The sequence below is a fragment of the Schistocerca piceifrons genome, chromosome 3 (genome assembly GCF_021461385.2).
Source record: "Schistocerca piceifrons isolate TAMUIC-IGC-003096 chromosome 3, iqSchPice1.1, whole genome shotgun sequence".
Taxonomy (NCBI): Eukaryota; Metazoa; Arthropoda; class Insecta; order Orthoptera; family Acrididae; genus Schistocerca; species Schistocerca piceifrons.
In genome coordinates, this window is record NC_060140.1 from 36,979,609 (window position 1) to 37,005,734 (window position 26,126).

General features: G+C 42.7%; 1 protein-coding gene across 2 annotated transcripts in view; it reads right to left on the reverse strand.

The window, feature by feature from the left end:
• Positions 1–26,126, reverse strand: part of LOC124789474 (zinc transporter 9) — a 208,305-nt gene that overhangs the window by 80,874 nt on the left and 101,305 nt on the right. For both annotated transcript variants that reach the window (XM_047256843.1, XM_047256842.1), the window contains one exon: positions 12,985–13,096. In XM_047256843.1, the coding sequence (XP_047112799.1) occupies positions 12,985–13,096 (112 nt within the window). The remainder of the gene's footprint in view (positions 1–12,984; positions 13,097–26,126) is intronic.

A 26,126-nucleotide genomic window follows, 5' to 3' on the forward strand; every position in this document is an offset into this window, starting at 1 on the left:
GAAGGCACATCCTCAGGGTGTATATGTGGACAAAAATAAAAATCTAGGATTTTTCCCATATTTCTCAGTTAAAAGTACACTTTTTCCTGGGTGAAGATACGTTATAACCCTCATGAATACATATTTTCCCATGTTAAGTAACTATATACTTTCGCTCATAGCTGTAAAACTAATCAAATCTTCTCGAATAGTGAAGGTTTTATATACCTGCATAGAACTTCATGGCACTTTAGAAAATGAAACCCAGCAAGAAACATGTTTTGAAAAGATCTTTGATGCATGGCAACATTTACAATGCTTATTTTTGCATTATGAATGTATAAACAGGAATTCCACCAAATACAGCACAGTAACTTCCAAAGCACTGAAATCACGGCTGCAATGCACTTTGGTCAGCCAATAATAGCTCATGACCAGTGGTTTTGCCAGCCACTGACAGCAGCTATTCAGAGCATAGGAGATATGATGTAGTCAGCCAATAGCAACATCACTGTTAAGTAGTGCAAACACATATATCAAATCAGAAAAGTTAATGGTTTAAATTAATATGCATACATATAGGCACAAGAAAAGCTCAAGTTTCACATATAATACTGATCATCAAAAAATTTTTGCTCTTTTTTCCGAGGGTGTAGTCAGGTGGAACTCTAAGAGCACAACTGAAATTGCAGCAGCTGAATATTTCCGACAAGCATGATTATAAATTTCACTGCTGTGCACCGAACATTTAGTACTTACTTTTCATAGAAAATTGCATAAGGGCTCACTTCACACTTTTTCTTTTATAATTATACTTTTTGTCAATGACATATGCATAATTTGTAATCTATAACAGAACTAAAACAAATATGAAAAATTAACCTCAAAACTTGGTCTTTTAAAGTGTGTGTTACCCTTTGAGAGGTATCAAACACAAATGTGCCAATAAAATATTAAATAACAGTATAAATGGCTAGTCTTCTGGGCCACAATTTTTTCTAAGTGGTTGGTCCTCAATGCTACATTTTGAATGAGAGTCTAATGCTCCATGGCTTAAGAAATTCATCGCACATTCTCACAAGTAACATAATCCATCTCGCATAAAAGGAAATTTACTTTGGAAGTAACACTTCTCAAACCACCATTTGCAATATTTTCCCACGACCTATTACAAATGTAAACAGTTGTGATGTCACACTCACTGAAACGAGGCCCACGAGAATATTGGATTGAAAGCAGTTAGGTGTGATGAAGTTGACACATTTTGCTGTTGGCAGACACTTTTCTGGGCACTGTGTTTTGTTGTTGTAAATGGGACATTTTCTTTGCAATTAAAGTTTTATTTCAGTGTTATTCCTTCATTTATGTTTTCTTGCTGCAGTATTATTCTGCAATAGTGGGATTAAGTGGAATTCTATGTTACAGTCATCTGGTCTTACCAGTCAAATTTACACAAATTTAACTGAAAACAGATCACTGTAGAACACCATAACAAGAAATGGTTCCAGAAGTGCTTCCAAGACCTGAAAAAGCACTGGCCCAAGTGTATTATATCTGAGGGGGTTACTTTCAAGGGGACATGGGGACAAAGCTGTAATTGATGAATAAATGACTATAACATAAATAAAAAAGACCCATTACTTTTTGATCAAATCTCATATTATTTCCTTTCACACACCTTTCGATGCAACTGAATGATGTACAAAACTTTACAACTGTAATCTGGATACCGTTCCTAAAAACAATACATTTTAAGATAAAAATAAAGTGAACAGTATTTCAGAAGCCACCACTTGTCAGCTGAGCATGATGTTGTTGTTGTTGTTGTGGTCTTCAGTCCTGAGACTGGTTTGATGCAGCTCTCCATGCTACTCTATCCTGTGCAAGCTTTTTCATCTCCCAGTACCTACTGCAACCTACATCCTTCTGAATCTGCTTGGTGTATTCATCTCTTGGTCTCCCTCTATGATTTTTACCCTCCACGCTGCCCTCCAATACTAAATTGGTGATCCCTTGATGCCTCAAAACATGTCCTACCAACCGATCCCTTCTTCTGGTCAAGTTGTGCCACAAACTTCTCTTCTCCCCAATCCTATTCAATACTTCCTCATTAGTTATGTGATCTACCCATCTAATCTTCAGCATTCTTCTATAGCACCACATTTCGAAAGCTTCTATTCTCTTCTTGTCCAAACTATTTATCGCCCATGTTTCACTTCCATACATGGCTACACTCCATACGAATACTTTCAGAAATGACTTCCTGACACTTAAATCAATACTGGATGTTAACAAATTTCTCTTCTTCAGGAACGCTTTCCTTGCCATTGCCAGCCTACATTTTATATCCTCTCTACTTCGACCATCATCAGTTATTTTGCTCCCCAAATAGCAAAACTCCTTAACTACTTTAAGTGCCTCATTTCCTAATCTAATTCCCTCAGCATCACCCGACTTAATTAGACTACATTCCATTATCCTTGTTTTGCTTTTGTTGACGTTCATCTTATATCCTCCTTTCAAGACACTGTCCATTCCATTCAACTGCTCTTCCAAGTCCTTTGCTGTCTCTGACAGAATTACAATGTCATCGGCGAACCTCAAAGTTTTTATTTCTTCTCCATGAATTTTAATACCTACTCCGAATATTTCTTTTGTTCCCTTTACTGCTTGCTCAATATACAGATTGAACAACATCGGGGAGAGGCTACAACCCTGTCTTACTCCCTTCCCAACCACTGCTTCCCTTTCATGTCCCTCGACTCTTATAACTGCCATCTGGTTTCTGTACAAATTGTAAATAGCCTTTAGCTCCCTGTATTTTACCCCTGCCACCTTCAGAATTTGAAAGAGAGTATTCCAGTTAACATTGTCAAAAGCTTTCTCTAAGTCTACAAATGCTAGAAACGTAGGTTTGCCTTTCCTTAATCTTTCTTCTAAGATAAGTCGTAAGGTCAGTATTGCCTCACGTGTTCCAGTGTTTCTACGGAATCCAAACTGATCTTCCCCGAGGTTGGCTTCTACTAGTTTTTCCATTCGTCTGTAGAGAATTCGTGTTAGTATTTTGCAGCTGTGACTTATTAAGCTGATAGTTCGGTAATTTTCACATCTGTCAACACCTGCTTTCTTTGGGATTGGAATTATTATATTCTTCTTGAAGTCTGAGGGTATTTCGCCTGTTTCATACATCTTGCTCACCAGATGGTAGAGTTTTGTCAGGACTGGCTCTCCCACGGCCGTCAGTAGTTCCAATGGAATATTGTCTACTCCGGGGGCCTTGTTTAGACTCAGGTCTTTCAGTGCTCTGTCAAACTCTTCACGCAGTATCGTATCTCCCATTTCATCTTCATCTACATCCTCTTCCATTTCCATAACATTGTCCTCAAGTACATCGCCCTTGTATAGACCATCTATATACTCCTTCCACCTCTCTGCTTTCCCTTCTTTGCTTAGAACTGGGTTTCCATCCGAGCTCTTGATATTCATACAAGTCGTTCTCTTCTCTCCAAAGGTCTCTTTAATTTTCCTGTAGCCGGTATCTATCTTACCCCTAGTGAGATAGGCCTCTACATCCTTACATTTGTCCTCTAGCCATCCCTGCTTAGCCATTTTGCACTTCCTGTCGATCTCATTTTTGAGACGTTTGTATTCCTTTTTGCCTGTTTCACTTACTGCATTTTTATATTTTCTCCTTTCATCAATTAAATTCAATATTTCTTCTGTTACCCAAGGATTTCTAATAGCCCTCATCTTTTTACCCACTTGATCGTCTGCTGCCTTCACTACTTCATCCCTCAAAGCTACCCATTCTTCTTCTACTGTATTTATTTCCCCCATTCCTGTCAATTGCTCCCTTATGCTCTCCCTGAATCTCTGTACAACCTCTGGTTCTTTTAGTTTATCCAGGTCCCATCTCCTTAAATTCCCACCTTTTTGCAGTTTCTTCAGTTTTAATCTACAGGTCATAACCAATAGATTGTGGTCAGAGTCCACATCTGCCCCTGGAAATGTCTTACAATTTAAAACCTGGTTCCTAAATCTCTGTCTTACCATTATATAATCTATCTGATACCTTTTAGTATCTCCAGGGTTCTTCCATGTATACAACCTTCTTTCATGATTCTTAAACCAAGTGTTAGTTATGATTATGTTGTGCTCTGTGCAAAATTCTACCAGCCGGCTTCCTCTTTCATTTCTGTCCCCCAATCCATATTCACCTACTATGTTTCCTTCTCTCCATTTTCCTACACTCGAATTCCAGTCACCCATGACTATTAAATTTTCGTCTCCCTTCACAATCTGAATAATTTCTTTTATTTCATCATACATTTCTTCAATTTCTTCGTCATCTGCAGAGCTAGTTGGCATATAAACTTGTACTACTGTAGTAGGTGTGGGCTTCGTATCTATCTTGGCCACAATAATGCGTTCACTATGCTGTTTGTAGTAGCTTACCCGCATTCCTATTTTCCTATTCATTATTAAACCTACTCCTGCATTACCCCTATTTGATTTTGTGTTTATAACCCTGTAGTCACCTGACCAGAAGTCTTGTTCCTCCTGCCACCGAACTTCACTAATTCCCACTATATCTAACTTCAACCTATCCATTTCCCTTTTTAAATTTTCTAACCTACCTGCCCGATTAAGGGATCTGACATTCCACGCTCCGATCCGTAGAACGCCAGTTTTCTTTCTCCTGATAACGACATCCTCTTGAGTAGTCCCCGCCCGGAGATCCGAATGGGGGACTATTTTACCTCCGGAATATTTTACCCAAGAGGACGCCATCATCATGTAATCATACAGTAAAGCTGCATGCCCTCGGGAAAAATTACAGCTGTAGTTTCCCCTTGCTTTCAGCCGTTCGCAGTACCAGCACAGCAAGGCCGTTTTGGTTATTGTTACAAGGCCAGATCAGTCAATCATCCAGACTGTTGCCCTTGCAACTACTGAAAAGGCTGCTGCCCCTCTTCAGGAACCACACGTTTGTCTGGCCTCTCAACAGATACCCCTCCGTTGTGGTTGCACCTACGGTACGGCTATCTGTATCGCTGAGGCACGCAAGCCTCCCCACCAACGGCAAGGTCCATGGTTCACGGGGGGTTTAAATATAATGAGGTCACTGCAAGGTCTACATCATCTGTGGTCTAAGAATGGTACTATCTGAATACTTCCAGTTGAATTAATTAACCAGCATTTTTTTCAAAGGCTATCGATATTCTATTGTCAGGAATCACTGTGCTGGCAGACACAACCCTTTAGTCCCAGGTCAGTTTTCCTGACCCTAATGTAACTGAACCCAACATTACAAATTATAAGAGACAAAAAAACTACCTTACTCAATTGGAACTGTCATGTTCAATATTATTTATAGACAAATATTTCTGTGGGAATTGTGACACCTCAAGTAACATGTTAAACACTTCAATAAGAAGACAGTGTTTTCCAGAAGTGTTAACGATTTCAACTGTAATTTCAGTCATTAATAAAGGAGACAGTCATAAGGTAAACAATCATTGCCCTTTTTCCATTCTGCCCACTATATTATTGAGAATATGGAAAGGTAAGAGTGCTACTTGCCACAAAGACAAGGTGCCGAGTTGCAGGAATGTAGATATATGCAGATATCGGACATAGTCCTTCATCAGCAGACACACACACACACACACACACACACACACACACACACACACACACACGTGGCCACTGTCACCTCTGAGCACGGAGGCTGTGGGAGGGGGGGGGGGATGGCTCCCCCTTGGGTAGTACTTGCTCTACTGCAGAATATATCTAGCATATTATTGCTATTACATCCTGGATTTACCACTGTAACATAACTGAAGAAGTCATATGCAGTCAAATAGCAGTATTTCCCAATAAGATGGAATCATTCACTAACACCAGTTTGGGTTTCGTAAGAACAGAGACCTATTACAGATGAACTTTCCAGTTTCAATTACGAAACCCTCACATGGTTTAATCTAAAGTAATTTTCCTCTGGAGTCTGCACTGATGAGTATAAGGCTTTTGATACTATTATGCACCCACCTTTACTTTAAAAGCTAGAATTATGCATCAATACAAGAAATCGGGGGTTTCAATCTAATCTCACTAAGCCAATACCAGTAGTAGAAATCACAAGCATCTACATCTCTAAAGTATACCCTGTGCAAGCTTTTTTAACTATCCATTAACTGTTGCAATCTATATCCATTGAAAACTGATAACTGTATTCAAGCCTTTGTCTATCTACACGAGTGTTTATCTCCCCCCCCCCCCCCCCCCCCCCCCCCAAATCACCAAAAATTGACAATTCCTTGACACCTCAGAATGGTTACGATCAACAGATCCCTTCTTTTGGTCAAGTTGTGCCATAAATCTCCCCCCCCACCCCCCCTCCCAAATTCAATTCAGTAGCTCCTCAATGGCCATTGTATCTACCCATTTAATATTAAACATTCTTCTGTTTTCAAAACTTATACTCTCATCAAGTCTCAACTGTTTTATTATTCCCATTTCATTCCGGAATAAGGCTACATTCCAGACAAATGTCTCCACAAGAGACTTCCTAATCCTTTACATTTGATGTTAAATTGTTCTTCCACAGATAAGTTATTGATGCTATTGCCAGTCTGCATTTTGTATCCTCTTTAGTTTGACCATCATCAGTTGACATCTTTTCAAGACACTATGCATTCTGTTCAACTGCTCTTCTAAGTTCTTTGCCATCTCTCATAGGATTGAACTTTAATTCAATTTCTGTTTCTTTTCCTGTTTACTCAATGTACAGATTTAATAACCTAAGGCCCACGCAACATCTCAGTCTCACTCTCATCTCAACTACTGTTTTTCTTTCATGTCCTTCAATTCTTATAACATCTGTCTGACTTCTGTGCAAGGTATACATAACCTTTTGTTCCTTGTTTTATCTCAGCAACCTTCAAAACTTTAAAGAGTTTATGCCACTCCACTTTATGAAAAGCACGCTCTAAATCTACAAATGTAATAAATGGTGATCTGCCTGTCTTTAATCTATGTTTGAAGATAAGCCATAGGATCAGTATTGCCACATGTGTCCTTACAGCTCTCTGGAACCCAAACTGATCTCCCCCAAGGTAGATTAGCTTCCACCAGTTTCTCCAGTCTACTGTAACTAATTAATGGCAGTATTTTTTGATCACGGTTTATTAAACTATACTTCAGTAATTTTCACACCTGCCTCCTTGGATTTGAATCATTACAACATTCTCAAAGTCTGATGGTAGTTTGCCAGCCTCTTGTAGCTAGTACACTAGGTGGAATAGATTCGTCAAAGCTTTCCAAAGGGTCTCAATAATTCTGAGGCAATGTCAGCTACTCCAGGTCCTTCATTGCTCTGTCAAATTCTTCTAACAATATCTACAAGTTCATTTCCATTGTACAGCCATTCTGTATATTCCTTCCACTTTCTAGCTTTCCCACCATCACTTAGTACCAGGTTGTCACCCCTGAACGCCTGCTATTCGTACAGCTGCTTCTCTTTTCTCCAAAGATTTATTTTTAATTTTCCTATAGGCTGTATCTCTTCTTCTCTCTACTCATGGATGCTGATACAGCTTTGTATTTGTCCTCAACCCATTCTTGCTTGAGCACATTGTTGCACTTCCTACCAATATCATTTTTTAGAGACCTGTAGTCGTATCCACAGTTTCATTTTCTCCATTTTTACGTTTTCTCCATTTATATATTATATAAAAGCAATCCTGAGTGGTATGTATTCTAACACTCCACAGCCTGTTTCAAGAGGTAAGTCACAAGCTGGTCATTGGTGAGTGTGTAACTGGCAACCAATGGTGTCCTAGATGGGCTGCAAGAGGTTGAATCCAGTTTCAGCAAATCTGGTGGTGTGACGTCAAAGTGTGTTCACTATCGTGCTCCTCCCTGCCAGTAGATGCCACCACAAGCAAGAAGACATCAAGCACAAAGGTGTCCCAAATGCAATCGTAATTGATGATGTCATGCAGCTGACACGGGAGAATTGAGGGGCCATCGTCCGCGAAGCCCACGTTCAACAATGTCAGCCGTCAAATGTTCTCTGAAATACTTGTGCCTGCCCCACCCCTGTACTCTGTCATCAGATCTGCCACATATCATGGCCTATCTTACTTTACAGAGGACATTCTGTGACGAAGTGCGGTTATATGGCACCATGCCATCTATTGGTAGTTTCACCATCATTTGATAACTTTCCATGTAGCAAAAGGACAGCTTCACCATTTCTCGCACTCTTTCTCACATGAAGGACGATAGGAATTGATCTTAATCGAAATCACGTATTTACCCACTTGTGGCCTCTATTGCCAGTAAAAGTATTCCCACTATTTTCCTTACTGTGTCACATACCTGCATCACCACCAGGCAGCATTCAATCTCACTGTGGTCAGTAGTCATAATATTTTGGCTCGTCACGAGTATTTCAGACCAAAAGTTTCATCACCACCATCACTGTGCAGTTTCTAACGAACATTTCCTGTCGCCCAGAACAAAAAATGGGGTGCAAGACTATACAAATGAAATGTTTCCTAATCTAGAAAGTACACACTATATCAAACAATGGAAAATCCAGGATGGAATGTAACAATTATGAGAAGTAAAGTTGCTACTCACCATATAGCGGAGATACTGAGTCACAGAGAGACACAACAAAAAGACTCACAATTAAAGCTGTTGGCCATTAAGGCTTTCGTCAACAATAGACACACATGCACGCACGCACGCGTGCGCGTGCGCGTGCGCGTGACTGCAGTCTCAGGCAACTGATACCACACTGCAAGCAGCAGCACCAGCACATGATGGGAGTAGTGATTCGGTGGTGGTAAGGAGGAGTCTGGGATGGGGGTGACCCATTGCAGTAATCCAACAGGATCTCCAGTCACTACTCAAATCCTCAGGCCCATCCCACACCCTCTTCCCAGAGTCGATGTCTCTACTCACTCCTACCACTCCCCACACTCCTACCTTCTACATACTTCTTAAAGTTCATAAACCTCACCACCCAGGACACCCCATTGTGGCGGTTTACTGTGCCCCCACTGAGAGTATCTCTGTTTTCGTAGACAAACACCTCCAACCTATTACCCGGAACCTACCCTCCTATACAAAAGATACCAACCATTTCCTGTACCGACTCTCCACAGTTCCTGTCCCCTTACCACACTGTGCCCTGCTCGTCACTATTGAGGCCATCACCCTGTACACTAACACTCGTAATGCCCCTGGCCTTACCGCTATTCGACACTACCTTTCCCAATGCCCGATGGATGCCAAACCGACAACCTCCTTCCTAGTCGCCATGACCAACCATATCCTCATCCACAATTAGTTCTCCTTCGAAGGTATTACCTACAAACAAATCCGGGGTACGGGAATGGGCACCCGCATGGCACCATCCTGTGCCAACCTATTCATGGGCCATCTAGAGGAATCATTCCTAAAAACCCAGTGACCTAAACCCCTCACCTGGTTCAGATTCAATGATAACATCTTTGCTATCTGGATCGAAGGTGACACCCTATCCACATTCCTCCAGAACCTCAAATATTTCTTCCCCATTTGCTTCATCTTGTCCTACTCAACCCAACAAGCCACCTTCCTAGATGCTGACCTCCACCTCAAAGATGGCTACATCAGTACCTCCATCCTTATCAAACCTACTAACCACCAGGAATACCTACATTTCGACATCTGCCACACATTCCATTCCAAGAAATCCCTTCAGTACAGTCTAGCCACCCGTGGTCATCGCATCTGCAGTGACGAGCAGTCCCTCTCGAAATATACTGAGAGTCTCACTGAAGCCTTCACTGACCGTAATTATCCTCCCAACCTTGTACGAGGGTATTTCGGAAAGTAAAGATACACCTTACGCCAAAGGAACAGAAGAGTTTTGGCGAGCAAGTTGGCAACACTGGCGTTAACCCTGAACCATTAGCTTTCTCCTCGCGGTCGTTCGGCAATTGAACGTTGCTTCTGGTTGGAGTAGGTCGTGTTTAAAATAGCTGTGCTGATTGAGAATCCCGCCAAATCCGAAGTGTGCTCCGTCATACGTTTTCTTCATGCAAAAGGTCAGCGACCAGCGGATATTCACAAAGAAACTGTTTCTGTTTATAGGAACATTATGAATCGACAGAATGTAATGAATTGGTGTCGTCATTTCACTGAAGGTAGGACTGATGTTCATGACGAACAAAGAACAGGTCGGCCATCTGTAATCTCCGATGCCCTTCTTCGGAGAACGGAGGAAGCAATTCCTGCAAATAGACGTCTCACATTGAAAGAATTGCTTCAGGTCATACCGGACGTGTCAATGACAACTCTTTATGATGATGTGACTGTCAAGTTAGGGTACAGGAAATTGTGTGTGCGCTGGGTTCCAAAACTGTTCACGGAAGAACACAAAAAGAAAAGGATGGGCTTTGCACTCTACTTCCTCACATGCTATGCTGAACCAGGTGATGAGTTCCTTGATCACATTGTGACAGGTGATGAGATATGTGTTTATCACCATAACTGACTCCAAGCAACAATCAATGCGCCATTCGAATTCACCAAAAGCCAAGAAATGCTAAGCGTCGATTTCAGCGAAGAAAATCATGGCTTCTGTTTTTTGGGACAGACAAGGCATTCTTCTGTTGGAATTAATGCCTCCTGGAACGACAATTAATGCTGCTGCATACTGCCAGACTTTGAAACGTCTTCAAAGGGCATTCAAAACAAACGCAGAGGAATGCTGACAAGTGGAGTCTGCTTGCTTCGTGACAACGCTCGGCCTCACACAGTGCTTGTAACCAAAGCACTACTGAAACAATTCAAATGGGACTTACTGGACCATCCGCCATACCGCCCGGACCTAGCACCCACCAACTTCCATGTCTTCCATTACCTGAAGTCACATCTTGGTGGAAAATCATACCACGACAATGAAGAGCTCAAAGATGAAGTTGAAATGTGGTTCCGACAACAGGCGGCAACCTTTTATGACTGTGGGATACAAAAGCTCGTGCACCGACTTAACAAATGTTTGGATAACAGGGCTGATTATGTCAAAAAATAACAAATAATCCAGTTAGTAAGATGTAACTGACGATTTCTAAATAAATGTTCTATTTAAGGACTGCGAGCCATTGTATCTTTACTTTTCAAAATGCCCTCGTACAAAAACAGATCGTCCATGCCTTATCTTTCCACCCTCCCACCACCTCCCAAAGTCTGTGCTCTGGCCACAGAGGAGCATTCCCCTCATAACTCGGTACCACCCAGTACTGGAGCAACTGAATTACATTTTCTGCCAGAGTTTCGATTATTTCTTGTCATGCCCCGAAATGAGAAACATCCTGCCCACTATCCATCCGACCCCTCCCACAGTGGTATTCCACTGTTCACCGAACCTACAAAATATACTCGTTCATCCTTACACAACCCCCACTCCCAATCCCGTATCTTGTGGCTCATACCCCCGTAATAGATCTGGACGCAAGACCTGTTCATCCTCCAACCACCATCTACTCCAGTACGATCACTAACATCACCTATTCCATCAAAGGCAGGGCTACCTGTGAAACCAGTCATCTGGTCAACAAACTAAGTTGCAACCACTGTGCTGCATTCTATGTAGGCATGACAACCAACAAGCTGTCTGTCCGCATGAATGGCTATCAACAAACTGTGGCCAAGAAACAAGTGGACCACACTGTTGCTGAATATGCTGCCAATCACTACATCCTTCATTTCAATGACTGCTTCACAACCTGTGCCATATGGATCTGAATTGCGCATGTGGGGACTTTCCCTGCAATGCATCCTACGCTCCCTTAACCCTCCTGGTCTTATCCTTTGTTAGTCACTGTTATCACCCACCCAGCCCCTTCCCCTTTCCCATTCCAGCACTACACAGCTGTGACTCCACCACCACACTCAGTCTTTTTATTTCTCTTCTTTTCCCCTACTTCCCCCCCCCCCCACCCCTCCAGTTCTCTCCTGCCCTCCATCTGACCCGCAGCACTTCACTCTCTGCCACCCCCAACATACTATCCCTCCCCCTCCCCACCCCAGCTTCTTCCTTACCCTCACCCAGTCATCCGCCCCTGGTGCTGCTGCTCACGGTGTGGTTTCAGTCGCCCAAGACTGGCCAAAAGCTTTAATTGTGAGTGTGTTTTTGTTGTGCCTATCTGCGTATCAGCATCTCCTCTGTATGGTAAGTACACACTATACAAACACATATAATCTGGAAGCACATAAAATATCCTGCAGTACTGCCATATCAGATGTTGCAAAGGGTGAACAATATAGCAAAAGATGTGTAGTTTCTCAGCAACACACACTGTCATGTGGAACAGAAGATAGTGCAAATTTTGGGTGCCTTCACTAAGAAATGCTCACATTAAAATTATATATCAAACACTTTTGTCCAATGTTAACAAAATTTTAATACATTATAGGCGAATGTATTGGTAGTGCAAATCTCAAGTCACAGAGTTTTCCTATCACAAATACAAGATTTTCTTATCATTTGTCTAAAACACTTCCTCAATGCAGGATAGTGGATTAGGTTTGAAGCTCTCTTTCGTGTTTACTATAAACTACAGCCACTGTGATCATACAGTGTGATATTGAGTTTATAGGGAGCATTACTGAATAGTGGTTCTATGCAAGCTGGAACATGGCACTATATTCCAGTGGCCACAGCTTGCAACCTCCTCTGGGCTGTGTCAACTGCCCGCAGACCAGGCTACAATATGCTCACATCCTGATAGCCGGCTGAGCGGGCAGGACGCTCCGACCTAGCCACTGCAAAGGATTAATGTTGATACAGACAAATATTCTCTTAAGCCATTTTGTGCTTCTGGTTTTCTGGTTGAAAATGGGTGCCTATACATTTACATAAGAATTCAGTATTTTTTATTAGATCGTATCTGCAAACTTCACATGAAAAAAACAGATGTAATAAAATGGGTAAAAGCTTACCATACTCCCAAAACTGCAAATTATTTTTCTTGGCTCCTCTTCTGAGGGACTGCACAGCTACCAGTAAAGTTGCACCTTCAGATATTAATGAACCACCAAGTATAAAGAAGGCCTGGAAATGTAAAAATAAGTCATGAACTACAGTAAGAGAACAACAACACACACACACACACACACACACACACACACACACACACACACACATACACACATACACACAATTGACTACTAGGTGCAGCATCGGAAGACTACACCGGTGGGGGCAGGAATGGGTCAGGATAGAAACAGAAAAGGGCAAATAACTATGGAGGTGCAAAGGTTGAGGCCATCAGGATTAGGGGAATGAAGGATATGCTGCTAGGAGACTTCCCACCTGTGCAGTTCAGAAAAGCTGATGTCGATGGGAATAAGCCCGGTGGCACAGAGTGAAGCAATCACTGAGCTCAAGTACATCATGTTGCACTGCATGCTCAGCAAAACTTAGTCCAATCACCGCTCAGCAGTGGCCCTTCATGAGGACATACGGCTAGTTAGTAGTCACGCCCAAGTAAACTTGTAGCTTACTACACATTAGTTGCAGCTAAGTCAGTAAACCACGTGGCAGCTCCGCATCTGCTGGGGCAGGGAACACCTGTGACCAGACTGGATTGCACCTACATATATAAACCACAAGCTACCATATGATGCTTGGCAGAGGGTCCCTCGTATAGCTGCTAGTAATTTCCTCCCCTGTTCCTTCCTCCCCTGTTTCACTCACAAATGGAACACGGGAAAAAGAACTGTCACTATGCCTCCATACTATCTCTAGTTTCTATTATCTTGTCTTCATCCTTACACAGGCCACAGCAGGATCATCTGCAGTCGCTCCAAATGCCGGGTCTCTAAATTTTCTCAATATCATTTCATGAAAAGAAAGTTTTCTTCCATCCAGGCATTCCAATCTGAGTTCATAAAACATCTCCACAATACTCACAACTCGATCAAAGCTACCAGTAACAAATCTAGCAGCACACCTCTAAATTGCTCGAGGTCTTCTTTAATTTGACTTGATAGGAATCCCAAATACATTGTCTTCTTCATTGTCCTAAAATTCTCCCAATAAACTGAAGTCTATCATAAATGCCTTGCCCATTACTGTCCTTGTGTGCCTGTACCATTTCACATCAGTTTACATTTTTATGCCTCGACATTTAATTTATGTGACTGTGCAAGCAGCACACCACAGAACTATATTTGAACATTACAGGATTGTTCTTCCAACTCTTCTGCTTTCACTTCAGTTTTCTACATGTGGAGCAATCAGTCATTCAACGCACCCAACAGAAATTCTGTCAAGTCATCCTGTATCCTTCTACAGTCACATAATGGTGATGTTTTGCTGTACATGAAAATATCATCAGCAAACAACCACAGATTACTGCTCACCCTGTCAGACCATTTATGTATGTAGAGAACAAAATCGATCCTATTACATTTCCCTGGGGCACTCTGAAGTAGGTTGTGGGAGGAGGTACGGCACAAGTCTCGCATCTAGGTCTACTGCAGCGATACAAGCCACGATGCAAGGAGTCAAGAGAGGGTTGTATGAGGATACTGTGCAGGTCAGGCAGGCAGTGGAATAGCACTGTGGGAGGTGTGTGGTGGATGATATTTTTCATTCAGGGTGTATATATGGACGAGGAAAAAAAAATTCCCGGATTTTTCCCGGATTTATCGGTTAAAAATACACTTTCTCCCGGATAAAAATACACTTTTTCCATGTTAAGTATCAGTATACTTTTCCTAGGAACTATAGAACTTATCAATCCTTTCAATGGTTGTGGTTTTATACACCAGCGTAGAATTTTCCGGCACTTTAGAAAAGTAAACTCAGGGGAAAAAACACGTTTTGGAAAGATGTCTGATGTGCAGAAACATGTACACTGTGTATTTTCGTATTACGAAAGTATAAATTCGAATTCCACCAAAAACCGCATGTTTCTTTCTGAAGGATTGAAATCGAGACTGCGATCCGCTTTTGTAAGCCAGTCGTAGCTCATGTCAAGCGATCTCGCCAGCTGATGACAGCAGATATTCAGAGCATAGGACACGTGATGTACTAGCTTTCACGTCTAATACTGGTCTCCTAAGATTAATAAGCTGCAAGAGAAGCTAAGCTTTCACACACAATGTTGATCTTTTTTGCGAGTGTTACACTCTAAGATACATCACACAAATGTGCCAGTAAAATTTTTAACAACAACACAAATGTCTGATCTTCTGGGCTCGAAAATATTCTAAATGGTCGTCCTCCAAGATATGATTTTTGAATGAGAGTCAAACGCACTGTTCCAAAATTCATCGGACATTCGCGCACAGAGTTCATCTTGTGTAAAAGGAAATTTACTTTACTTGAAAGTAACACTTTCCAAACAACCATTTGGAATATTTTCCCACAACCTGTTAGAAATAGATTCGTTTCAGCAGTAGCGCCAGATGACAGCCGTTGCCACGCTTGAGGAGCTACGATGATGCAGGAGCCCGTTCGTTCGTACATTGTAAAACATTAAAAGATCTTACATTATGTCATGAAATAAACAAGACATTAGAGGATACTCAAGAGCATGGGAATTTTGTGAACCATACTAAAATGTATAATTTGGCTTAAATTGCACATTCGTATGTCCAGATTCAGATGTAAATTTTTTTGGAGTACCAGTACCGCATTATCTCATGTTTGGTTCTTTATTAACGCTTGACTGTCAGAAAGGTGGAAACAAAATAAAATCTGAAATTAATAACATATTTTAGCCTTCCGTAAATATGTGAATGTATTTTAATTCACTTGACAGCTCCCGGCCACAAAAATCAGTTTTGTTTTCATTTGACGTGAGAGCAAAAAATGAATAGGAAACAGCAAAATCATTTAACGTAAACACGTGTCACGTGGAGACTACCAACTCTCCATTACAACTCAGATTGCCTGTGCATCAGGTCCGGATCTACGACATTTCCGAACCGGGACAATATTAGATAGTAGCGCTACCCATCCCAAGAGCGTTTGAGGTAAGACGCCAAAAATTTAAAAAAATCAACTTTTCAAAAATATCTTCATTTTGTAGCATACATCTTTTTGAAGAGTCTGATACATAAAACATAGATGTTCTAGGGAACGTAAGACATGTTATTTGGTCTGTGTGCCGAAGTGCAGTGCCACGGCTCCTCACACAGCATTCTTCCATCGCAGCTCTCTTGTATTTCGCTCTGTGGAATTCAAACGTGTAATATTTTGTAATGGGTGGCATCAAAACATATTCAGGCCAGTGGAAACTAAAATGTCCTGTGGTGCCCCTCCTGCTCCCAGTCGGGCGGTTTGATACCCTGCCCCTCTTTAAGAAAATCTCGCAATTAACACTGGATGGGATTATTTGTAACAGGCAGAACAAGAACTCTTCAGAAAAATTGCAGCCCTTACTGCCTATTAGCTAATAACTTGCTGTTTTGTGTGACATAAAATTAAATATAGGATACATAAAACGAGTAAAGACAAGAGACAAGCAAGACAGTACACATTTCTTCAATCCTGAAGTCCTAGCTTTTTTTCTCTCTGATCTTGCCACAGCTTTATATTGTGTACTTTCCTTTCTGGAAAAGAATCTATGACCTCATCAAAGTTCGTTGACGCTTTGCTACAAGAAAAATTAAATGCCACTGTCTAATACTAGAAAAGCTGTTAATACAAATAGTACCCAAGACTGGTGTGTTTTCTCGGTCTGATTACGTGTATTTTGTCACTGTGTGCTAGATAAAATGAAATAGCCCTGCCTAATATTGCAGGAGTTGTTACACACACCAAAGAAACGAGACTGTTTTGGCACAAATGGTCATTTTTATAACACGACAGAACATAATTCACGAAGTACCAATATCTAATGCCTATTAGTCCTACTACAAGCAAAAAGTTTTATAGTTTCACATTTCATTCATAGTCTCTAGCTTCTGAAGCCTGAGATCGAAAAGTAGTATTACGAAATTTTTATATAAATTTGGAATCGTCATATTCTTCCGTAATTTGTGAGAGTCCCCGTTTCTTCTCCTTCCTCATTCTAACAAACTATCTTATCACTAATTCTGTAACTACTCCTGCCAGTGTCAAAATTTATTCTCTGGTTAACTTCACCAACCCTGCCACAGGCACCGGTTTAGTTATCCTGCATTTATTCTCTGGCCAGGCGTTATTACGTTTCCGTACAACGCGTTTTCCGCACTACTTCCAGAATAGAATTTTATCGGCTGCTAGCCGGGGACTGTATAACTGGTCCTTAGTAGTGTAGCGGTCTGGCTACAAATTTTCTGTCAAAATTTCATTTTCTTGGATACACGGAGAAGACAATATGTAATCTATGTTGCCTGTTATTCCCATTTAGTCGTTATTTCCACTCTAGTAGTCTGAATCTATAGAATTCGCTAGTAATTATAACAACACTGATCATTTGCAAACCCAATCAACCACATAAAAAGGGATTTTCATTCACTCTTTCGGTTTTATTCGCTCAACTCTTATGTCCCGTCCCCTTTTGTCTGCAGGAAAGTTTATTTCTAGATACGACGGCGATTCCCCTGGCAGAGACATCACGTACACTATGCACGCATTGAAAAATCAACTTACGATTCATTCAGAAATCAACTTAGAATTTGATCAAAAATGTTCAAAAACCAACAGGGATGCGTTCAAAATCATACAAGTGATCGATAGACAAACGTGCGCTGCACACTAGGCACTATGTGAAACAAAGTCTTTTTCCTCAGTAATATGAATTTGTCTGATGGACTTTGTCAAAGAGCTTAGACTACTTTTAAATCCGCCCATCTGCCACTTCACTCTACGACCCCTCCGTGTGGTGAGCAAAAATCTGTCCTAAAAATTTGTATTGTTATTCTATCCCAGATTTCCCACAGTTTCACTTACCAATGAAATTAAGCACCTCACCTTTGCATTTCAATATTGTCAACTGAATCAGTACAATCTGGTGTACAAAATCGTACATGGCAAAGGAATCCATGTAAACATTTAAACTGTTGGTGAACTGCAGAGTTGTAGAGTGCCAGAACTCAAAGCACTATAAACTGAAGGAAATCTTCAACATAAAGAAACTGGTCTGCTTATCAAACAATACACTTGCCTTTAAAGGCGAAAATTGCCTCCGAAAGAAACACAGTATAGTTCACCTTGCACTAATACTAGCCCCAAATATGTTCTGAAGGGAAAAAAAACTGTTTATTTATGTCAAAAATGTGTAGATGACACCAGAACTATTTGAGAATCAATTGCATAGCCTCAGTGCAAGAATGGGAATGGATAACACAAAATTGCCTAGTACATTCAAAAAATTTAAATTTACACAACTTGCAGTTAAGAGTACCTTTCACCAAACTGCACAAGCAAATTGTGGCCCTTAGATTTGGACATTATTCACACCTTCAAATCTTATTACAGGAAATCCACTGTACAGGAAGATTAAGTTTGACGGAACCTGGAAGGGATTCAGCCTCCTTTGAAGTGTCTATTTTAGATGCTTCGTGCTATAGTGCTAAGGCACGGACAGAGTTTAAGTAAGTCAACCATCTCTGCTTTCAAACTGCTTTCAAAAAACAGCATTCATTCAAGAACACAATTTAAATAGATTTGATATACCAAATGTGAGTAACACTGGTGACACTGGAACTACTCGCTTAATTGCAAGAAACGCTGCAGCAAAAACATCCACTGAAAGATTTCCAACACATTGACAACAATCTTGTCACTTCAGAAAGTGTATCTCTGTTGAACATATGAACGGCTTTCATATACACGAAGTAGTATAGTATAGAGTAGCCAGAGGTCAAGGCTGGGTTTGAATGTGAGAATTTGGTTGAAAGTAAGCTAGGCCAATGAATGTGAATTTGTGACAGACTACCCATTGGTATAGCCTAGCCACTATATTCACAAGTCATGATAATGCACTTTTTGTTATAAGATCTGAAATGGGCAGATAAGCTCAAGGCATTTTCAGCTGCTGACTTCTTTTTCCCAACACTTAAGAATGAATACTTACATTAAAAATGATATGTTTTGTAACTATCATTAACGCATTGTAACATTTAAACAGCATGTTGCCATACTACTCGAGTATAAATCTGAAAAACTGCCACACACGGCTCCTTAGCTTTGCAAGTACTTAAATCAACATGGCAGCTGCCTAGTTTGCTAAGAGGTGACTTCAAAATGTGAATTACACATTATTATGGCAGACAATGTGACTTTTATTGAATGCTACGCTTCAAAGTGACGCAGATGCAAGACACAGTTTTTCAACATAGTATCTCTAAACAACATCAGAATGTTCTACCAATCATTCTATTCCTTTGCAACAGAAATCTGCTCACCAGACACGGTGGTATTCGAGAAATGCTACGTGAACAAAGTCATCACAGAAAAATCCATTTCCCCACAGATTTTCCTTCAGCTTGCAAAAAGGTGGAAACTGCACAGTGCAAGATCTGTAATTCCCAACTGGTCTCAGTCAAACTGTTGGCACCATTTCATTATGCAACACTACACTTGGTCCACATACTGCCAGAAGTTCACAGTGAATATGACAGCAGTTAAAACATTTCGCCCACAAGAATCGTACTGTTCGACCTACTTCAATTCTCTCTCTCTCTCTCTCTCTCTCTCTCTCTCTCTCTCTCTCTGCCCTTTTTTCTTTTTTTCCTAGGGTGCAAAAACAACTAGGGTCATACACGCCCATGTCAGAACCACAGAGCATGAAGACGAAGAGAGTGCTAAAAGCACAGACTTGGAGAAAGGGTCATAAAATACTCCATACAAACAACAGAGGTCCTGAACTAAGGATTAAATATCCTTTGCAATGACAGATAAAATGTAAAACACTGTCGACAGCCTATGTTTGGTTTGCTAAAATGGCTGATAACTTAGGTGGTAAACCTAAGTGAGAACGTTAAGTGGTTAAAAAAACGGCATTCCATCTGAAAATGGTGAACCTTCAATGATTGACGGCAATGAGCACAAAGTGGTGGGGGATCACCGCTTCACAAACGATGATGGCTAAAATGACAGTGCCCAATACGCAACCTAGCTAAAATGATCTCCTTGCGGCGAGAGACCAGAGAGGAAGTCGGCCGAGCCACTGGGAGAGGTTTAATTCTCCGGAGCTTGTTCCAATGAAGGAAAGACCAGTGGTGATGTCACAGTGACACCACCTGTTGACAGACAGCAACACAGACATCATCTGAGTGAATGGGAGAACTAGCGGGCCAAGGTTCAAGGACTGCAGCCTTGGCAGCAGCATCAGCAGCCTGGTTGCCCATCAGACTGGCATCACCAGGGCCCACATAAACATGACAGTGGCTCCATCAACAGTGAGGAAGCGAATGCTTTCCTGGGCCTGTTGCACTAAGGGATGGACGGTACACAGCAAACAGTGGCTCTGAAGAGCACTGATAAGAGTTGGAGTATACGACGAAATTGAAAAGCCCGTGTCGCCAGATGTACTGTGTGGCCCGATACAGGGCGAAGAGCTCCGCTGCAAATACTGAGCAGAGTTCCGGAAGCTGACTCCAAAAAACCCCGAGGTCAACGATGAAGGCACCGCAGTCAGTCTGAAGTTGTACACAAAGGCACTATCGCAAAGTTCTGTACGAAGGCCGAAGAACTGTCGGCGATAGGGCAGGTCTGGAATAGTGTCCTCAGGAGGTGAGTGAAGTCCGAGGGGTTAACACGGGCTGGGGCACGAAGCCAAGGCTGTGAAGAGTTCACACCCATTGGGAAAGTGGCAGGTAGTGTGAAGTTCTGCCGCTGGAGTAATAGCCGAATGCAAACTCCAGGAGATAACAGAAAAGAGGAATGCACCCCATACTGGTGATCAAAGAAGTCATCAAAGAAGGAGGCATAGGATGGGTGGCCAGGCACGGCACGTGAACAGCAGGCATAGCTCCTGAGGATAAAATCACAAAGGTATGACAGTGGTAGTTTAGTAGCTTCTGCATACAGACTCTCAACCGAGCTAATGTAAAAGGCACTAGTAGCCAAACGGAGCCCACAACGGTGGATTTTACTGAGGCGGCATAAGATGGACGGACGTGCAGATGCATAAATGAAAGACCCGTGGTCTAGTTTCGAATAGACAAGGGACCGGTACAAATGAAGGAGGGTGGTGTGATCCATTCCCCAGTAAGTATAGCTGAGGACACACAGGACACTGAGGGCCGGGTACAGTGTGCAGCCAGGCAAGACACGTGGGAGGACCGAGAAAGTTTCGTATCGAGCACGAGCCCCAGGAATTTCACAGTTTCAGCTAATGGAAGAGCCCAGATTTAAAGACAGTGGAAGAAAGCAATTGTACCACCAGAAATTCAAACAAACAGTTTTTTCACCAGAAAAGTGAAAGTCATTGTCGATGCTCCACGAGTAAAGACGATCGAGACAACACTGAAGAAGCTGCTCATGAAGACAAGTCCGTGGGGAACTGCAATAGATGGCAAAATACATCCATGAAAAGGGAGCTGGGGATGCCCGGTGGGAGACAGGTCATAACAGTGATAGCAAAGAGGATGGAACCCTGAGGCACACACTTTTCATGGATAACAGTGTCCAATGAGGCAGAACCCCCACACACCTTGAAAACTCAGTCTTTTAAAAATTCCTGAAGGAAAGGGAGCATGCAAACTCTGAAGCCCCATGTGTAGAGACTATGGAGGATATCAGTCCCACAGCATGTGTCATAGGCTTTCTCCAAATCTAAAAACACAGTCACACTCTGGTATTTCCGTAGAAAACCATTCGTGACATGGGTGGGCAAAGTGACAAGATGGTGAACTGCAGAATGACATGCTCGCAATCTGCAGTGTGCAGTGGTTAGTAAATTGCAAGACTCGAGCCACCATACCATCCGGTCATGGGTCATACATTCCATCTCTCTGCACACACATCTGGTGATGAAAGAAATTGGGTGGTAGCTGCAAAAAAAAAAAAAATAAAAAATAAAAAAAATTTGTACTTAGCGGGCTTAGGTATGAATATGACAGTGACTTAACGCCAGCATCTGGGAAACGTGTCCTCTACCCAGATGCAATTGTATGTATGAAGGAGAAAGTGCTTGCCTGCAAGAGAGAGGTTCTACATCTGAAAGTGAACATCGCTGGTCCCAGATGGAGGATTGGGATGAAGTGAGAGCACAATCCAGCTTCTTCATGGCAACGGCGGCATTGTAGCACTTGCGATTCTGAGAAGAGAAGGGTATCACCCAAGTCTCCTCAACTTGTTTCCGATGGAGGAAGGCAGGGAGATAGAGGATGGAGCTCAAAATCTCCACAAAATAGCGGCACAAGGTGTTGGAGATAGCAATAGTGTCCACTATGACAGCCTCTGCTACGGTCAAACCGGAAATTGGGGAATGGACCTTGGCCCCAGGGAGCCGTAAGAGGATAGTCCTCATGACGGAAGAGGGAATGAAACTGTTAAAAGAACTCATCTCTGCCCAAACTCTTTGCCTTTACAAATGTCTGCTTGTGTCTGTATATGTGCGGATGGATGTGTGTGTGTGTGTGTGTGTGTGTGTGTGTGTGTGTGTGTGTGTGTGTGTGTGTGTGCACGCCCAACGCTTTCGCTTGGTAAGTTACATCATCTTTGTTTTAGATATGATAAAAGAACTAGTAAATGAAATCCAGAAAGTGACGATATTGCACACACAACATTGTAACCTCATCTGCTTTAGCATGGGAGCACCCATGGTCCTTTCAGACTCCACGCACAACAATTCCCATTTGGCCATCACAGAATGATGGTTAAAAATGCAGACAGCACATCTCTGAATGCGAACTGCATTGCAGCACGCCTCAGTCCACCAAAGGACTGGGACATGGTGACATGAAGATGAAGTGCAACGAATAGAAATCTGCAGTGGTATGGACAATGTTGGTAAGTTAGTCTATAAGGTCATCACAAGTCGGGAAATGTTGTTCATCGAAGACTGCCAGTGAGGAGTAAAGCCTCCAGTCATTTATGTGTGCACATAGGTGGGGTAGCAGTCAGCAAATGTATAGTGCAAGGGATATGGTCACTTGAGTACGTGCCGGAGAGAATGGACCACTCGAAACAACAGGCAAGCTGGGCAGTGCAGAAGGAGAGGTCCAAATGGGAATAGTTGTGCGTGGAGTCTGAAAGGAACATGGGTGCTCCCATGCTAAAGCAGATGAGGTTACATTGATTAAAAATATTAGCCAAGAGGGCTCCTCTCAGACAGGTTTTGGGAGAACACCGAAGGGGATTGTGCACATTAAAGTCACCAAGCAGCAGAAAGGGGTATGAGAGTTGCCCAAAATGCTGGAGGAATCTGCACTGGTCACACTGAATGACAGAGGAATGTAAATGGTACAAAGGGAAAAGGTGAAGTGAGGAAGGAAAATGTGGACTGCAACAGCCTAAAGCTGCATAGTCAGAGAGATGTTCTGACTATGAATGTTACCACAGATGAGAAGCACGACTCCTTCATGAGATGGAATGTCGTCCTCAGGGGGAAGGTCAAAGCGGACCGGAAAGAAATCCGAGAAGTCAAAGAAGTCGTGAGGATACAATTTGGTTTCCTGGAAGTGGACAATAAGTGGATGCTGTGATTCCAAGAGCAGCTGTAATTCCTCTTTATTTGGATCTAAGGCCAAGAACGTTCCATTGGATAATCATAATGAGGAAAGATGAGGAGGGAAAGAATAAAGGGGCATCACCAAGGAGGCTGTCGAGTGCCAGTCTTCAAAGGCTCACTGCTTCTGAGGCCAGAAGATGGAGGATCCTGCTCCACGAGATCTACAGAGGTGATGGCAGAGATTCTGAAGGCATGTGTATAGCGTGTCCCCACCCTCAGTCCAGATCACAAAGAGGTCATCAATGAATGTGAACTGGGTGAGGGGTTTGGGATTCTAGGTGATTAGAAAGGTTTCCTCTGGATAGACCATGAATAGGCTGGCATAGGATGGTGCCAAACAGTTGCCCATTGCTGTAACATGGATCTGTCTGTAGATTATGCCTTCAAAGGAAAAGCAACAGTGGGTGAAGATATAGATGGCTGTGATGACTAGGAAGGAGATTGCAGGTCTGGAGTCAGCTGGGTGTTGGGAAAGGTAGTGTGAAATAGCAGCAAGGTCATGGACACTGGGGTGTTAGTGCAAAGAGATGTGATACTGACAGTGATGAGCAAGGCACCAGGTGATAAGGGAACAGGAACTGCGGAGTATCAGTAGAGGACACAGTTGGTGTATATAGGAAGGTAGGTTACGGATAATAGGTTGAAAGTGTTGATCCACAAGAGCAGAGTTTCTGTCTGTGGGGCACAGTAACCAGCCACAATGGCATATTTAGGGTGGACTTTTATGGACTTTGGAAGTATGTAGAAGATAGAAGTGCACGAAGCAGAAGGGGTAGGAAATAGAGATTGGTTAGCTAGTTTGTGGGATTGAAGAGAACAGACTAATAGGGCCATTGGTCCCTTTTTCCACATACTTTAAGCACCAACAAAGAATAAAAACAAACAATGGAAATGACAAGAGAGAACACAGAGCAAGGAAGACACAGGCAGATACCATAAAACAGGAATTAAAATCACACAGAGTGTGACAGTGGTTGGCCGACCATAGAAACAAAAAAGGAAAAGCCAACAACCAAGAAACACACTAAAAACCCCAGTCTAAAATTGTAGCCCAAAGGCCAGACTCAACACAAAAAAAGGACAAACACTTAGATCAAGCGATATAAACCGCACGCATGAATAAAACTCAAAACTAAAACTGCCATTGTAACATCATCTGATAAAAGTGCAGGAAACGTATCAGGCAGCGCAAACATCTGCCTGAGCGATGTTAAAGGTGGGCAGTCAGACAGTATGTGGACCACTGTCAAAGCTGACCAGCAGCGACATAAATGTAGGTCCTCATGGCGCAATAAATAACTGCGCGTCATGCAGGTGTGGCCAATGCGCAGCCGGCAGAGGGCAACAGAGTCCCCGCGGGAAGCTCACAAGGAGGAGCGCCACACACCAGTAGTCTCCTTGATGGCCCGAAGTTTGTTGCGTGAAGGCGGGGTGCACCATTTTTCACCTCAGGTGCCAAGTGCCTTCTGTCACAAAACTGACCTGGGTCACCCTCCAAAAGGCCAATCTCCAAGGCTGGTGCACCGACAGCCTGTTTGGCCAGCGTGTCAACACGTTCATTTCCGGGTATGCTGACAAGACCCAAAGTCCACACAAAGACCACGGAGTGGCCGCAACGGGTAAGAGTATGGATGGACTCCTGGATAGCCACCACCAGACTAAGGCTCGTAAACTGCTCAGGGAGTCACTACAGATAACGAAGGACTCGCCTGAGCAGGAGCGGATATGCTCTGGGACGTGAGAGATGGCAACCATCTCGGCGGTGAAAACACTGCAGCCAGCCGGCAACGAGCGTTGTTCATAATGGTCCCCCAGACTAAGAGCATAACAGATGCGACCAGCAACCATCGCATCGTCAATATAGACCACATCAGATCCTCGAAACGTTGCAAGTATTGAAAGAAAGTGGCAGCGGACAGCCTTAGGAGGGACTGAGTCTTTTGGGCCCTGTGCCAGATCGAGCTAAAGGCATGGGCGGGGCACACACCGTGGGGGCAGACATAGAGGGGCCCAGAAAAGAGGTAGAAGAGGGAAAACCTCAAGCCCAGAAACAAGAGCTCTGATGTAAACCACAATCGTACACCCTGACGGGGGCCGCCATTCTGGAAGATGGACGACTGAGGTTGGGAACAGCAGACGGTAATTGGCATGCCCGGGCGAGCTATAAACGTGGGCAGCATAAGCAGCCAGTAATTATTGGCGCCGGATCCGCAATGCATGGACACTAGCCTCCACAAGTATGCTGTTGACAGGGCTTGTGCGGAAGGCTCTAGTGGCGAATCGGATTCAGCTGTGAAGGATGGTGTCAAGCAACCGCAATGCAAAAGGGATGCCGAATCGTCAGCCAGACTCCCACAATCGATTCAGGCCTGAATTAATGCCTGTTACAGCCATAAAAGGGTAGACCAATCGGCGGCCCAGTTGGTGTGACTCAAGCAACGAAGAGTGTTAAGATGCCAAATA